The 15,396-nt window shown below is 41.1% G+C and overlaps 1 protein-coding gene across 6 annotated transcripts in view; it reads right to left on the bottom strand.

Moving 5' to 3' along the window:
* DHRSX (dehydrogenase/reductase X-linked) overlaps positions 1-15,396 on the bottom strand; it is a 160,625-nt gene that overhangs the window by 31,864 nt on the left and 113,365 nt on the right. For all 6 annotated transcript variants that reach the window (XM_062628688.1, XM_062628687.1, XM_062628685.1 and 3 more), the window contains one exon: positions 14,224-14,431. In XM_062628688.1, coding sequence (XP_062484672.1) covers positions 14,224-14,431 — 208 coding nt within the window. The remainder of the gene's footprint in view (positions 1-14,223; positions 14,432-15,396) is intronic.

Genomic DNA, 15,396 nt, shown 5'->3' on the forward strand with positions numbered 1-15,396 from the left:
AGCAGAGCTGGTGACTGACTACTCTGACTTGTTCTGCCTGGGTCTAGTCTGGCCTTCAGTAACCTTCAGATGCCAGGCAGCAGGATGGTGAATGCTCCCCATGACTTCCCATTCCCACATTTTGTGTGAGTGCTGTTTTGACTTACCTTGTGGCAATGAAGCATGAACTGCAAGGGCTGGATCCTCAAAAGCCTTGTACTTTGCATAGATATCTATGTCAGAGAAACACGAGTGCTGAGAAGATATAAAAAGCTATCCAATCAAGGAGGAAGCCTTTTATATCACAGTGCAGAGATGCAAATGATTTGCAAGGCAGTAGGGAATCAGACTTCAATAACATACTATAGATATAAAAGATATAAAATTGGATACACAAAACAGACACTTTTGGCAGAACCCCTGCAACGATCACCTGCAATCTTCCCATTTTCTCTGTGTGTGCTTTTTGCTTTCCAGGAATCTGACATCAGTGGACTACATAAGACAGAAGAATGACCTGTGACACAAACATGGCGGAGTTTTGCTGAACAACAGTTACTGGTTTGTTTGTTAGACCCCATCTTATTAGAATCATGTTGTTTAAATGCCACGTTGGGAAAAAAAGAATCAACAGTGGTTACTTGATTTTGTTACATCCAGTCTTGAATTTATGCGTGAGAGAAACAGGAGCACATAGGCTCCTGTACCTTTACCAGGATTGCATGTATCATGCATATATATGCAGAATCACAGAATGGTTTGGGCTGGAAGAGACCTTAAAGTTCATCTAGTTTCAACCCCCCCTGCCACGGGCAGGGACAACTTCCACTAGACCAGGTTGCTCCAAGCCCCGTGCAGCCTGGCCTTGAGCAGCCTGTGCCAGTGTCTCACCACCCTCATAGTGAAGAACTTTTTTCTAATATCTAATTTAAAACTACCCTCTTTCAGTTTAAAGCCATAAAATGTATTCCTCTTACACATGGAATTATGTGACTTTAAAGCCTATTCATCTAAATCTAGCCTTTCTTGGAACTTTATGTTCTGTATGTATGTTTCTGCACTGAATGAGTATAATTGTATACTAAATAAAATAATATTGACATTACGCATTTCCACATTGCTTTCATTTTCTGAAGTCTCTAAAAGCTTTCTGAAATGAATGTGCACATGAGAGCCCAAAGCAGAACACAGCTTACCAGCAACCAGTGCACACACAGTGCCTGTGATGCTTCGACCCTTGAGAACACAAGGCATCTATGCTTCACAGTGAGGCAGGCAGGCTCTCAAGCAGAGAAACTGCCTCCTAACTAGATGGCCATCCAGGCAAAAGACTGCTACCTCTCAGCTCCCACTGGTACATACACACACACACACATGCTGGCCAGTAAGCGAGCTAGGAGTTACTGGTGTTCGACTGCCTGGGGATCCATTCTAATAAATACTGTCCACCAGGACTGAGCTACACCAGGCAGCATATGCTGTGGTATGGCAAGCCTGTGCATGGTCAGCAGCTAGGAAAAGCGGAGCAAAGACTTGGTGGGAAGAAGTCCAGTGGGAAGGAGTGGTGTGCCTGTCAGTGGTAGTTTGGAAAGTCCATGCTCACCCACTTATTTGAGTGGGGCTCTCCATGGACCACTATTCGTAGCATGGAAAACAGTCTCCCCCGGGGAGTACCCTTCCATAGCATTTTGCCAAGGTAGTGCTGATAAGATAGGGCAATGCACACCTCACTAGATGGAAACTACAGGAGGAGTTAAGGCAAACAGAATTTAATTAGCTGCTTTGAAATCCAGCCAAGAGAGCAACAATATACAAGACCTTCTCCTTCTTTTGAAAATGTTTTATTGATTCTATACTGATGAATAATGAGCAGGGTAAGGCAGGTTCTGCATTTCTTGTTCAAATAATTTTTAGCAGAAATTCTTATTTTTGGCTTAAGAATCTTTGCAACATTGACTGAATTGTTTGCATTGTCATTGCAAAAATTAGGGAGAAGAGAAAGGGACTGTTTTGGACTTTTACCAAAACAAAATAAGCAAATATTCAATACTGGAGTGAGTGCTTTGTGGTTTGCTGATTTATGTTTTTTCTTTTCCACCAGAAGCTGATTTTTACCACCGATCTCGTGGTGCTGTCTCCCGCAGCAGTCTCCCTAGCATGCTGGGGCAATGCATTTGTAAAACATAATGAGAAGCCAAATCTGAAACTGGAGCCTGCAGTGGCTAATTAGGTGTTTAAATATGGACTCAGCTGCTATCCAAGTTTGAAAACTGGATCCATGTTTAGCACTTCCCTTGGCAGGCAGTCTTACTCTGGTTTCTTTTTTGGCTGGCTTTAGCTTGGCTGTGTGCTGTAGAGGTCTCCCATTTGCATCCAGTGATACCGTGTTTAGTGAAGGGCATTAAGCCTGCTCAGGGTACCCACTGAGTAACAGGGGAAACAAAATTGCTGCTTGGCACAGACCATCTCCTCCACACCTCCTGTGCATAGGCTCTCGAACTGCTCTCAGCTCTTTGTCTTTCATTAGCAGTTACTTTTGCATTATGCACACACGTGGAGGAAGTGGACACAGACCGACTGAAATAAGGGTGCAGGGACAGCACCCTTTCCCTTCCCCACCATATCCTGCTTCAACACAAGTCTCAGAGGACAGGTGACCATACTGACTGACACACAGCTACATCTAACCTGGCTAATGCTAGCAGTGAAGTTTTCCTGATGTGGACCTCTTTCACACTGCACTTGCCTTGCGCGTGTCATCCTCCTCTCACCCGTCAGAACGCTCCCAAATTTCCAGCGTGTTAATTTGCCTGGAGGGCAGAGTGCACCAAGATCAAACTGCAGAACAACCCGATTGCTATGTGCTCCATTAAAAGACAAATGATGCAAAACGTGGGTGACACGCTGGGGTTTTTAATGAAAGGGCACACAAAATTTCAATGTACGCCTTAGGATGAATCAGTGAATTAAGCAAAACACAGACTTGCTGTATTAAAATGACTAAAGTTTCCTAATGATTTATGTATTAATCTTGTAATACATCATCAACATTGCTTAGTCAAGACCTTAAAAAACTATTATTAAACACTCATGAAGCTTTCACAGTCTTAAATTTTCATTGTCCAGGGAATGCAGCAGCAGATATTTCAAGATTTCTGATAGATCTTGCAGTTTATTTTGAAGCAGCTACAGACATATATTGCAGAATACAGGTATATCTTTTCTGCTTATTCTAAACAGTTTCTTTCTCTTTTCCTGGGGTAAGCCCAAGCCTGGCACCTAAATATTGCTTATTAGATTTAAACAGACTTCCTGACAGTACTACATATAGTTATCCCATGAATACATTTATAGTCTCATCAGTAGTGATCTTCCCCTCACTACAGAAAGAAAAAAGAACTATATAGATGGAGAAAAGACAGAGCTCGAGAAATTAGAATACATGTATTAGCACTGAAAACGAGCATTTTGCCAATTGAAAGAAACAAGCATATTCATTAGTAAAACAAAACTAATATATGGAAATGCTATTCTATCTGAATAAGTCAATATGTTATGTTTTTTGTACAGTAGCTGTCCTGTTACCAATTACTACTATAGGCTACAGTACAGTCACCCATTTTGGGTGTTCATTGAACATATTTCTTCATGTACTTTTCTTTCATGTACTTGATATGTAGCCTTTTAAAAAAAAATTGTAAATGTATACACATAATAGTCAAAGTGGCTGTGGCATACCCCCATGTATTTGAACTGGAATGCACTGGCTGCTGCAATGTGGGTGAATAAGGACTCAAGCATCAGGGACTCCTGAAGCACCCTTGTGAGCCTGTGATTGACATGTTAGAAAGGAACGCTACAAGACAGATAAATTATTATTGGCTCAACACAAGCTCAAGAGCAAATCTTTCATGCCCTAATTGGTCACACGGGATTTACTTGAGCAGCCAGAGGCACGTGGCACTTTGAGAGCAGCCCACTTTGCCCTTTTGTTCTGAGTCTTGGACAAAGACAGACCACATCTCAGAGCTTCCCACTCTCCCTGCAGTGAGTCCCCTGGCACTCACACAGAGCTCTGGACAAAACTGGGATTTATCTGACATGTTTCAGTAGTGGTAAAAAACACTCTTCTCCTTAAAATTAGAAGTTGAGCAAAAGGGTAGGAGTTCAGAGCTGGAAGATTCTCTCTAAAAGGCAAAACATTGGTCTCAGTAGTTTACTTCTCTGCAAGTCAGTGACTCTTGCCTTGTGCTTATTCCACAATTCAGTAGGAGCCACAAGCTGAAAGATGGGTTATGTCTGGTTTTGGTTGTTTTTTTTTTAAAGCCATCTTCCCAACTTTTAGCACTGCACTATAGAAATATATTCAGTGACTAGCCCTTTGTTACAGTTTGTAGGAAATGCAGAGGGAACAAAAATGAACTTACTGTCATTGGAGGACTATATTTAGTGAAAGAACCTGGAATCCCTTCATTATAAAAATATTTATGAAAGGCAAAATAAGCAGGGTCTTGTCATCCTGGCCATTACTGTCATCCAAATGGAAGCAATGCATCGTCATCAGGCTGATCCCTCCTCTTAATGGCAGGAGGTGAGATATCAAGAGCCCTCCTGCTCTACTGATTGCCTTGCTGTGTGCAGCTCCATTGTTGTATACTCAGCACAGCTCTAAAAGGACTCAAGGGCTGATCTTTTCAAAGTCTCACCACAATCCGTATCTTTAAGAAAAAGTCTAATTTTTCATTTTGTGTACAATCGGTGTTAATTTCAAATGGTTTTGATGATTTTTAAATATTGATGGCAAGTTCAAGTTGTTATTACTGTAACCTGAACAATCCCAAACCCTATTTCTGTTTTGGTAAAACCATCTTAAAACTGGTGTAGACTTTTGCAGACCAGCTGCAGAAAATCTGGACTTTTCATTCTGGGACTGAAAGGGAAGTATACGGTCTGGTTATGGATAATAAAGTACTGCCATTTCAAATCCATCATGGTGCATCAAATGTGATCAGCAGATTTCCAGTAGACTACTGGTATGTCAGCAGACACATTGACATGCGTTGGTGTATATGGGAAGATAATCTAAAGTTTCATTTTGTGGTGGACTGAACCCACTGCACTGCCTTGGAGTTCAAGAGGCACTGAATGTGTTCTGTAAGTGCAAATTGTTCACCATATTGAAGGACTGGTCTGTCTTACGAGGGGAAGCATGGCTTGAATATGCACACAGACTGCAAAATCTTTTTTCCTCCAAGATGTCTATAAATACTGTACAGAAAGTCCTGTGCCATCTCTCCCTGTTCACAGAAGCAAGGCAAGATTATCAAGTCTGGCACAACAAAACAACACTGAAAATCAGGTTTTGTTGAGAGAATCTAACAACTTCAGCTTTTTCAAACTTTTCTTCTACAGTGAGACTATGAACACCACAGCTTCAGACTGAGAGGTATAAGTGACTAACTCCCAGTACATGGGTTAAGACGAGGAACAAGCTCTTAAAGCTATCTATTTGTTAAAAACAGTCATGAGAATCCTTCCCCTCTGCTGGAAGACCTTTCCAGGTAAAGAAGAAATACAGCTGAAATGCCAACAGGTACAGGAGAGATTAAAATGTGGACGTTTTCTGCACCTATGAAATGACTCATAGTCCAGACATGGCAGGAAAGGCTTTTGTGTGAGACCATACATCAACAGTGGCCCTTAGCTGCTGTCAGAAAAGATGCAGGATCTAAGTAAGCGCATGAAAGGGCTCTGTGAAGAGAGGGATGTCTTACTTAAGGAATATAAAAAGCCAACTTCAGTGAACAAAAAAACCCTGCAAGAAACAAGTAACATAAAAAGAGTGGTCCAATAGCCAGCATTGTAAAGTGATTATTTCAAAGTACCATAAGGGACAATGACAGCAATCACTTTCTCTACTGTTTAGCCTTACAGATGGTTTTTGATTTTATTTTATAGATTTCCCAATCTTGCCAACTTGGAACACTGTAAACAGAGGTCTGTAATGGCACACCAAGTGTTTCCTAAGAAGGAGCATGGCATAGCCTGGAGCCAGAGCACATGAGATATCTGCTACTTGCAAACACACCAGAAGCAAGTGAAGTCCAGCAGGTTTGGCTTTACAGGAAATGACAGGAAATTTCATGTCCAAACCCTAAAAAGCTAACACACAACCACAGACCTGCCTTGCCCCAGACCTCACTGAAAATAATTAATTAAAAAATACTGCTGCTTTGGCAAACTGGTTGATTGGTGATGAAACTGGTGGCAATTCAGCTACTGAACACCCTCCCACCCCATTATGCTGGGAACTGAAAGATTTCAAGCAAAACTCATAATATTTTCATTTGGGCATTTCTGCAGAGCTGTATTATAGCTAGCATCACTGTTAAAAGCTCTTGAGTTTCTCAGAAAGCTACTGTGAGTCACAGTGCTCCTTGGTCTATGTCCTTCTTGGGAGCTTGAAACACTGCTGTATCCAGCCCCTCTCCACCTCCCATGACAAGAAACCAGGGCAACCACAGTACCTGACATATAATGAGAAAAGAAGAAAAGGAACAACAAAATTACAACTCCAGGGGGCTAAAATAGTTTACTTCTACAGTGATTTATTTTATTCAAGAGTATATTTTTCATAAAACTCACTTCTTTTTATAATGAACTTGATTTAATCAAAAGACCAAGTTTTCTTCACAGGTTTCAGTATTCAAATGTTTGGTCTGTTTTTGAACAGACAAAGTTCTCCTTCACTAAAAGAAGAGGTTTAGGATGGGGAGCAGATAAAAGGTTAAGAGTTATCATTTGATGCATAAGGCAGAAATCTGCCTTTGCTTCCGTCCACTGCACCTCATAATCCTTTACACACATGGCAAGATCAGGGATGTGTGGTTCTGAAGAACCAAGAGCAACAGCAGATTGAACCCAGAGGCAATTTGTGGAAGGTGAGCTGACCATTTTGACTCTTTCTCTTAACATGTTATTCCAGGGATTTACTGGCATGTGTGCCGGGTTTCACCAGGCAGCTGGAAGGACTCCATTGAAAAGGTACTGTGAGGATGGTGGTAGTTCAAGCAATTGAAAGGAATGCTAAAATGATTTGAATAATCACACAGAACCCGAGAACTCCAAAGCTTTTAAGGTTCACTCAGCCTTAAAGTCTTTTTACTGACTGGAAGATGTTAAACTAACTTTCCCCTCTCAAGGCTGACAAACTACCTCCACTCTGTATTCTCTTCAAGTCCCATTTGCCTTCTCTCTCACACAGTGCAGGACATTCACTTTCAAATTACCACTGAACCAGCTTGCCATTTTGGAAAACAGCATATCTACAAGATTGTCCTGGCTTTGGCTAGGATACGGTTAATTTTTTCTTAGCTGGTGCAGTGCTGTGTTTTGGCTTTAGTTTGAGAACAATGCTGGTAACACACTGATGTTTTAGTTGTAGCACATACCCTGATCAAGCACTTTTCAGTCTCTCATGCTCTGCCAGTGAGGAGGGGCACAAGAAGCTGAGAGAAAGCAGAGGCAGGACACCTGATCCTAAACAGCCAAAGGGATATTCCATATCACAGCACATCGTGCTTGGTATATAAACTGAGGGGAGTTACCCAGAAAGGAATGATTGCTGCTTGGGTCTGGTTGGTTATCAGTCAGCGGGTTGTGAGCAACTGTATTGTGCATCACTTGTGTTTTCTTTTTCATTATTTATTTATTTATTTATTATTCCAATTATTAAACTGTTCTTATCTCAACTCCAGAGTTTTACCTTTTTCTGATTCTTCTCCCCATCCCACCTGGGGGGTGAACAAGCAGCTGCGTGGTACTTAGTTGCCAGCTGAGGCTAAACTACAACAGGGCTGACTTTTCCCACTCAACCCACTGTGCAGGCAGAGGCTGAACAGCAGGAACACCCATACACCACATACCTCCCAATATGCTGCAATTTTGAACTACTGTGAAACAGTGTGTCCTATGAAATCATTAACCACTATTAATAATCCTTTGTTAAGACCATTAACCCCTTTTAGACAAGAAGGAATTTAACACTGTGACACCCAAAGAATCTACATTTAATTTTCCTGAATACATTAAAGTCTGCTGTTACCTTTGTGATAGTAGTGCCAGTTGTGCTATTGTTCTTCAGAAACCAATGAGCCCTAAAAGTATTTTGATTAGACAGAATGAAAATACACCAACAAATGTAAAATCAAAACTTTGTAGAGTTGACATCCTGACTTGTATATTTCTCCATTACTGGTTGCAGAAATGGATAGGGATCATCTGTGGCCTGCAACATGGACAAAAACACTTGCTGCATATGAACATAAAAATGGGTTGATGAATTGGTCTGCTGACATAAAGGCCCATATTTTTTAATTAATTTATATAATTTAGTTAATTAATAATTTAATTAATTCATACAATATAGTGCCTTCCCTAATACACTCATTTTCCAGGCCAAGTGGATTTCTGAAATTAATGCTAATTGCTGCAAACACAGCAAATACTTTTGCATACAGAAAGCATTTTGTAAAGGAGGGCTGAAGTACACTTACGTATGTGTATTAAGCATTTGAATACTTATCATCTAACTATAGACAGGAAAACTCAGTGATCTGCTGCAGGAAAGACATACTTAACTGAAAACAGCAGTGTGCTGCAGTTGGCATTTGGTCCTGTCAAGGGAACATGATTTATCTTGCAAATAGAACCAGAATATACAATAGAAGTCATTGTGAGGGAGCTGCTTACACAATACAACTCAAACAATACCTTATATTCCTTAAGTAAAAAATAAAATCTGTAACATGTATCCCTCTTATGGTCTAGAAAAATCTGTTATGATTACAATTTCTGTAGGTTTTACAGCATTTTATTAAGAACAGACCAATGACACAGCTCTTTATATTTAACTGTGAAAGACTCAGTACTGACTAAAATAAAAGGATAATACATGAAATGCCTCCTACTTCCTTTTACAAATTTTCCTTTATTATTTGAAAGTCTAGAAATAAAACAACAGTGCTATGCTACATCAGCTGCATGTTCGGTTTTGCTTGAATTGAAGAATAAAAAGGCACCAGAGGAACCAACTGGGAATTTTTTTTAAAAAAACCTTTCCATTGAAAAAAATGTTGGCTTATCAAACCATTCCTAGTGAAAAAAATAGATTTTAAACAAATGTCCAGAGTTTTGTCTTTTTTAAATTAATTTGGAACTGATGGAGATATCTTACTTCAGTAGGATGACTTAGAAATTAAAGGTTTGGAGTTTCAGTTTCATAAATGTTATGCTTCAAAATACAAATGGCAATCTACTCATAAGGATAATTACAAATAAATTAGAAATAAAATAATCAGAAATCACTGAAATCAAAGGATTTAGTCTGATAAATGGACTCATATTTTCCAAAAGTAATTTGATATTTTAACTTTTCGTTGTTATTTATGGGCAATATTTTCAAAATCTCAGCAATGTTAAGGGGACAAAATCCCCAATTTTCTGCACAAATTTAATCATTCATTTACCAGCAAACACGCAAAAAGTGAAGATGAAGGACACCACCCATCCAAGAACAGGAGAACTCCAGACACTTTGCTAGACAGATTTTCCCATCAGTACGTAACACCCCCAGTTACAGTCGTTATGAACTGTCCACCTGCGAAGATTAACTGGAGCTGCCTGGTCTCCCCAGCATCCCCCCAGGTCCTGGGCAGAGATGTTTACCCTATTTTACACCAGCTGGGATGCAGATGTGGCAGCTGGGATTTTTGCAATTCCTCTCTTTGAATCTCTATAGTCTCTGAGATGATTCATGCACTAGGGCTACAGAGAAAAAATCCAGAAATTATTTGGGGACTGTACCAGCTTGGAAAGTTACAAAAAATATCAGCTCTTCAGCAGCTGGACAGCAGAGGAAAAAAGTGTGACTAACTCGTCTTGAATATACAGGAGGCATGAACCAGAGAAGGAGCTGTGTTACTGTGGCTGGGGAGTTCACAGATCTGTGATTCATAGCATTACAGGGTCCATTTGTCATGCATAAAGAGACGATGATGAAAAGAATAGTTAGTCATGGAGAAAAAGCTAGACAGAACACACAAAGATGCTAACCTCTGGGAAAGGGAGCATATTCAGGTGTGACAGACAGGCTGGGAAAGGGAATGTCTTTTTTTTCTCCATTTTCCTAAAATCTCCATTCGGTGGGTAGAGGACTCAAAAGAGTACCCTCCATCCCAGCCTTGTATGAGCACCATGAACCCCAGTGCAGTGTTCGAGTCTATCTCAACACAAGGGGATGGCAAAATGTTCTTCAAGCTTAAAACTAGACAGCCATAATTCTCTCATGACCATATTTTATTCTCCTCCCACTTTAGAAAGTATTATTTAAGTCAGGCAAAAGAAGAAAAAAAACCATCTCAACTATGCTGTTAGAGTCCACAGTGTACTACCCTCATCATGTAACTGCTGAAATCATCACTGTCTAAATGCTTGCAGGTAGATAGCGTTTCTGTTAAACTTTCACCTCCTTGAAAACAGTCATACTCAAAGTAGGGATGAAGGAGAATGATTTGCCTTAGGGATCCCCTAGTTGACTCATGTGATTGCTGTTGAAAATGGTCTGGATCTAAAAGACCACAAAGGTGTTTGATGTTCTTCATATATCCTTCAGCAAAAGAACTGGGAGAACAGTCATTGCTCTTGTGAGTTTGCATTTTCAATAACACACATGAAACAAGCTATGCCCTGGCAGTTTGGAACAAGCTCTGTCCTGCCTTGAAGTACCCATGCTGTGTCTCTTTTACTGGTGAGGGTGAAGAGGATGGGCAACAATGGAAAGAAATTCTCAGGGTAGAAATAGGAGTGGGGCTAGGGGAAGAAGATAGGAGGAAGATAGACAAAGAGAAGGAAATTAACAGGTGTGCAGAAATAAGACACCACATCCCTTCCTCCCCCCAAAAAGGGAAAAAACGATGACATAGGGAGGCAAAGGCAATGGAGACAAAAAAGCTCAAAAGACACAGGTGAAGATAAAACTGTGAACAGAGAAATTGAGTAGGCAGGCATAAAGAGAGACATAACAAAGAAAAATAACGTAAAATGCAAGAAAAAGAAATCAAAAATATTAAATTAACCATCCTGCTCAATAGGAGCTGAGAAGAGAATCATGGGATAAATCAGATTGGTGAGATGGCAGAAAAGAAGCCAAAGAGGAAACGTGGAAGACAGTAACACATTTAATACTGCTCATGGGACAGACCTTCATTTAATACTGTTCATGGGACAGACCTTCCAACAATTATTTGTTATGCTGCTGCCCTGTAGTCACTGAGATATGGGTGATGACTGACTTAAGAGCAGATCTCTGAGTAGCAAGTACAAGCAATAGGGAGCGATGGCTACAACTGTGACTGACAACCCAGAATCTCCCAAGTGGGAGACTGATTCCATAGAAAAATCTGTGGTAAAGCAGAGAAGAGAACCTCAGTTTACTGTGTACTTTATGTCAAGAAAGTCTTCTGCCTTTCCTTCTCTGACATATTTAACGGATGAATCTCTCCTTGGCCACTATCACTCACCTCCAGTTTAGACACTAGCCCAACTAAAACCTAGGAATAATGGGACAAGAGCACGGTAAACAATTCAGTCTGCAGCCACCAGTATATTTTCCAGAAGAGAATATGGCCCCCTTTCTCCACTGTGAGAAAAATGACTCCATATTGTTTTTCTGACTTCCTGCAAGGTCAGGACCAGCCAATCTGGGAAAATATACCCAAGCTGTTAAACGAATTATGGCCAACTAGTGCAATTCAAAATAAGGAAAAAGCCATGATAAAGTTTTTAGAAAGATTTCCCATTCACACGAGCGGCAAAAATGAGGGATGGCATCACTGGGAGACTGGCAATTTGTGGAACACTGTCATACCACAATGCTTACCATGGGTGTCTTTTCCACATCCATTAAAGCTCTTCAGCACTTCTCTGAATCACCAGGTGTCTCCAAGGCCTTGTGATGCAGGCAATGCCTGTGTATGCTACCCCACAACAGTCCTCCAGGGCTGATTGCTAAACTACCGACTCATGCTGCAGGCACACGCTCAAATGTAGAAGGGATCTCACTGTTTTTATCAGCACCATTTAAGCCATAACTATTCACCTGACTGGGGGCTTATTGACAATAGTCTAAAAACCCCACCAGGGGTATCTTCTTCCACCTGAACCATGAAAAAGTTTTGATCTGAATCTACAGCCCCTTCTGCGTTCCATCAATGTGCCTGTGCGCTTGGAAAGCAGACACCACTGCTGCCCCCGCATGATTCAGAGCATTCATGTGGGCAAGAGCAGGCAAAGTCAGCCAAAGTCTGTCATTCTTTATGGCTCTTCTTACATCAACAAAGTTGAAATGTAAAGGGCAGGTTTGGGTGCAAAAGCTGCACATCGATCTCACTGGCATGTTTTTATTTTTTACATCAGATTGATCATGTTCATACTCAACCATAACTCTCCTAACTGAAACATTTCTGGTTCCTTTGGAATATGAGTTAATAATGGTGAATCAAAGGTAAGGATGATCCTAAATTAAAAAGGCACACCACCAGGCTTTGCTATAATCAAGGAAACTCCTGTTACCTAGAGACATACAACATCCATATTTAAATTTGCATTCTGCATTTTAGACCAAAGACAGACTAATTACACTCCTTTTAGCCCCCTTGCATGGTCACATCCAGCATATGCCCATCAGAAACAATGAATACATACATCAAGTGAAGAGTAGGATAATTTCCTGTGGCTGTTTTACAAGCAAGAGATTAAGCTGTGACTACCCTGTGGAGTTTAAACAATGTGCTTGTAACAAAACTGATACCATAGTATGTAATCAGAAGTGAAACATAAAGTTGGACGTGCTTAATGCAGCATTCACATGTAAAATGTGTGCAGTGGAAACAGCCCAGCCCCCTAATTTCAATCTTTGTTCCAACATGGAACCTCAGGCCAGGTGCCTATGAACATGTGCGAAAGTATCTGTCAAAGGATGGTGACAGAATTTCTCCCTGGAAATGATACAAAACTCATACTGAAACGGGGAAACAGAAATTCCCTGGAGCCCCTCAGAAGACAGGCTCTGTTGGAGCGTGTTGGTAGGTGCATAATTGCCACATGTGACTTCACGAGGAACTTTTGAAATGTATCTATATTTGAAATGGAACTTTCGAAATACGTCTTGGTTATCCTGCCCGTTCCTCAATTAATTGAACACCACCACACAGCTCCTGTATGACACCAGACACATTTACCACATCAGTTGATATCTTCCTAATGTTATATGTATCCCATAGACTTTGATACTCCATTTTCCTAAAGCAATCAGACAGAAAACAACCATGCATTTAGCCCACCTTACTGGGTTAAAAAAACAGAATGGCAGTGCACTTGGATCCCAGTAAGCTCTCAGGTGACATAGACAAGAGAGCTAGGGCTCCAGCATTTGTAGTGAATTACAGGGCTGATGTGTGAGCAAGCAAGCACCATAGATGAGAGGGATGACACAGCCTGTGGCTGGAGGGCAGGTGGGGGAAGCTGCAGAAGAGCTATGAGGAGGCCAATAGGGAGGACCAGGATGTCAGGAGCAGTGCAGGACAAGGCAGAGGCCAGAGGCAGAGGGAAGAGACAACATTGTGCCAGGAGTCCCAGGCCAGGGGCAGAGCAGGCAGGGAGGAAGGAGCAGCAGGCAGGATGTGGGCCAGATGAAGCTGCGCCCCCCAGAGCCAAGTCAGCAGCCCCATGTGCAGCAGGCAGGGAGTGAGCAGCCACAAGCATTATTAGGGCAGGATCAGGGCCTCTACCTATGCATTCACATCAGGATGAAGTCTATTAGCATTTGCCCAAGCCATTTTAAAACATCCCAGTTACTGAGTTCCCCTGATTAGGCAGTGATGAGTTCAGGCTCTGCACTGCAACCATCACTGCAGTATAAGCATCAGAAAGGAAAGCGGTCTTTTAAGGTTCAGAATAAAAGACTCAGTTCACAAGTTTCTAAATTACTTCTATCTTTGACTGAAGGCTGAAAGCTTTGGTCAAGCTTGAAAGATATTAAGGAATCCCTTGAAAATCCCCATTAATTAAGAAAAAAAAAAAAGGCAACAAAAGAAAACCCACATTGAGTATTCAGTAACAATTCTCTTGGAGATTAATCTGCACACTCTTACTACAGATCAGTGAACACCAAAAATGAATCAGTACCTGCTTTGTAAGTCGCTCAGGTGCAATTTGCCTACATAATGGGTGGCTGATGAGACAGTGATGATCCTAGCATTGTGACTGTGCGTTCCTGATTGCCTCAGCTTATCCAAGAGGAGGTTAGTCAACAGGAAGTGTCCCAAGTAGTTCAAGCCGAAGTGCTCCTCAAACCCATCCTCTGTCTTCCTTTCGGGGACCAGCATCACCCCAGCTGGAGGAGAAAGTAGAAGTAAAACCTGATGATTTTTTTCAGAGAAGAAGCAGGCTAGAAGGAACATGTATCTCCTGCTGCAGTATAAACACGACATTTAGAGCAATAAGTGACTGGTGATGTCACGTGAAGTATAAAGCAGACAATGATTGATTCCTGCCGAGCAAAATGTCAAAATCCCCAGTTTGGTTCCTTTATCCAGAAAACAGTCAAACTGACTCTCCCCCTCCCTTCCTCTCTCCCTGCAGGATTGTGAGGATAAATGAGTTCATTTGTTAAAAGGGTTCTGAAGACATTAAAAGTTGAGTTAACCCATTGCTGACATGTCAGAATGCAATGCTGCAGATACACAACCATAGTTAATCCATCTGCAATAGGTGGCAGCTGGGTGATCCCAACAACATTGCCTCCATCAAAGAGCTCAGAGCAGTGGAGACAAGATTGGGCTAAGCAGCAGACCTGCTCTCCCAGATGGATTTCTGCTGAGTCCTGGCTGGAGTTTAAAGATCTCTGGAGTCTTCATCTGAAATCTGCAACTTCTATCTCACTGGTGTGGGTGAGAAAAGATGCAGTAAATTTACCCAATATATCTTAATTACTGTGCTTACAAGCAGCTGCATATTGAAATGAGGTTTTGAATGCTTATTTTGGCAATATTTTTGCATATATTTCTACAAGCCACAATTTTCAAATTCAGTGCCTAAAATAAGTATCCACATCCCTAACACACAACGTTGATTTCATCATCTTGCAGAAAATACTGAGCTCATGCATAAATTATATTGCATACCGAGGCTGTGTGGGGGATAGCTATCCCGCTCAACTACACGTGGACTTGAATGTTATAAATTATTCTTATTTTATTAAAATTTAATTATCATGCAAGTGGACCTGACTTTTGTAATTAAAATGCAGATGGACATGGTGAAAGGAGAGTAACGTTGCAGGACATTTCTCTTCTCTCT

This window comes from Pezoporus occidentalis, unplaced genomic scaffold, assembly GCF_034315485.1.
Source record: "Pezoporus occidentalis ecotype Australia unplaced genomic scaffold, CSIRO_AGI_Poc_V1 ctg32, whole genome shotgun sequence".
NCBI classification, from domain to species: Eukaryota; Metazoa; Chordata; class Aves; order Psittaciformes; family Psittacidae; genus Pezoporus; species Pezoporus occidentalis.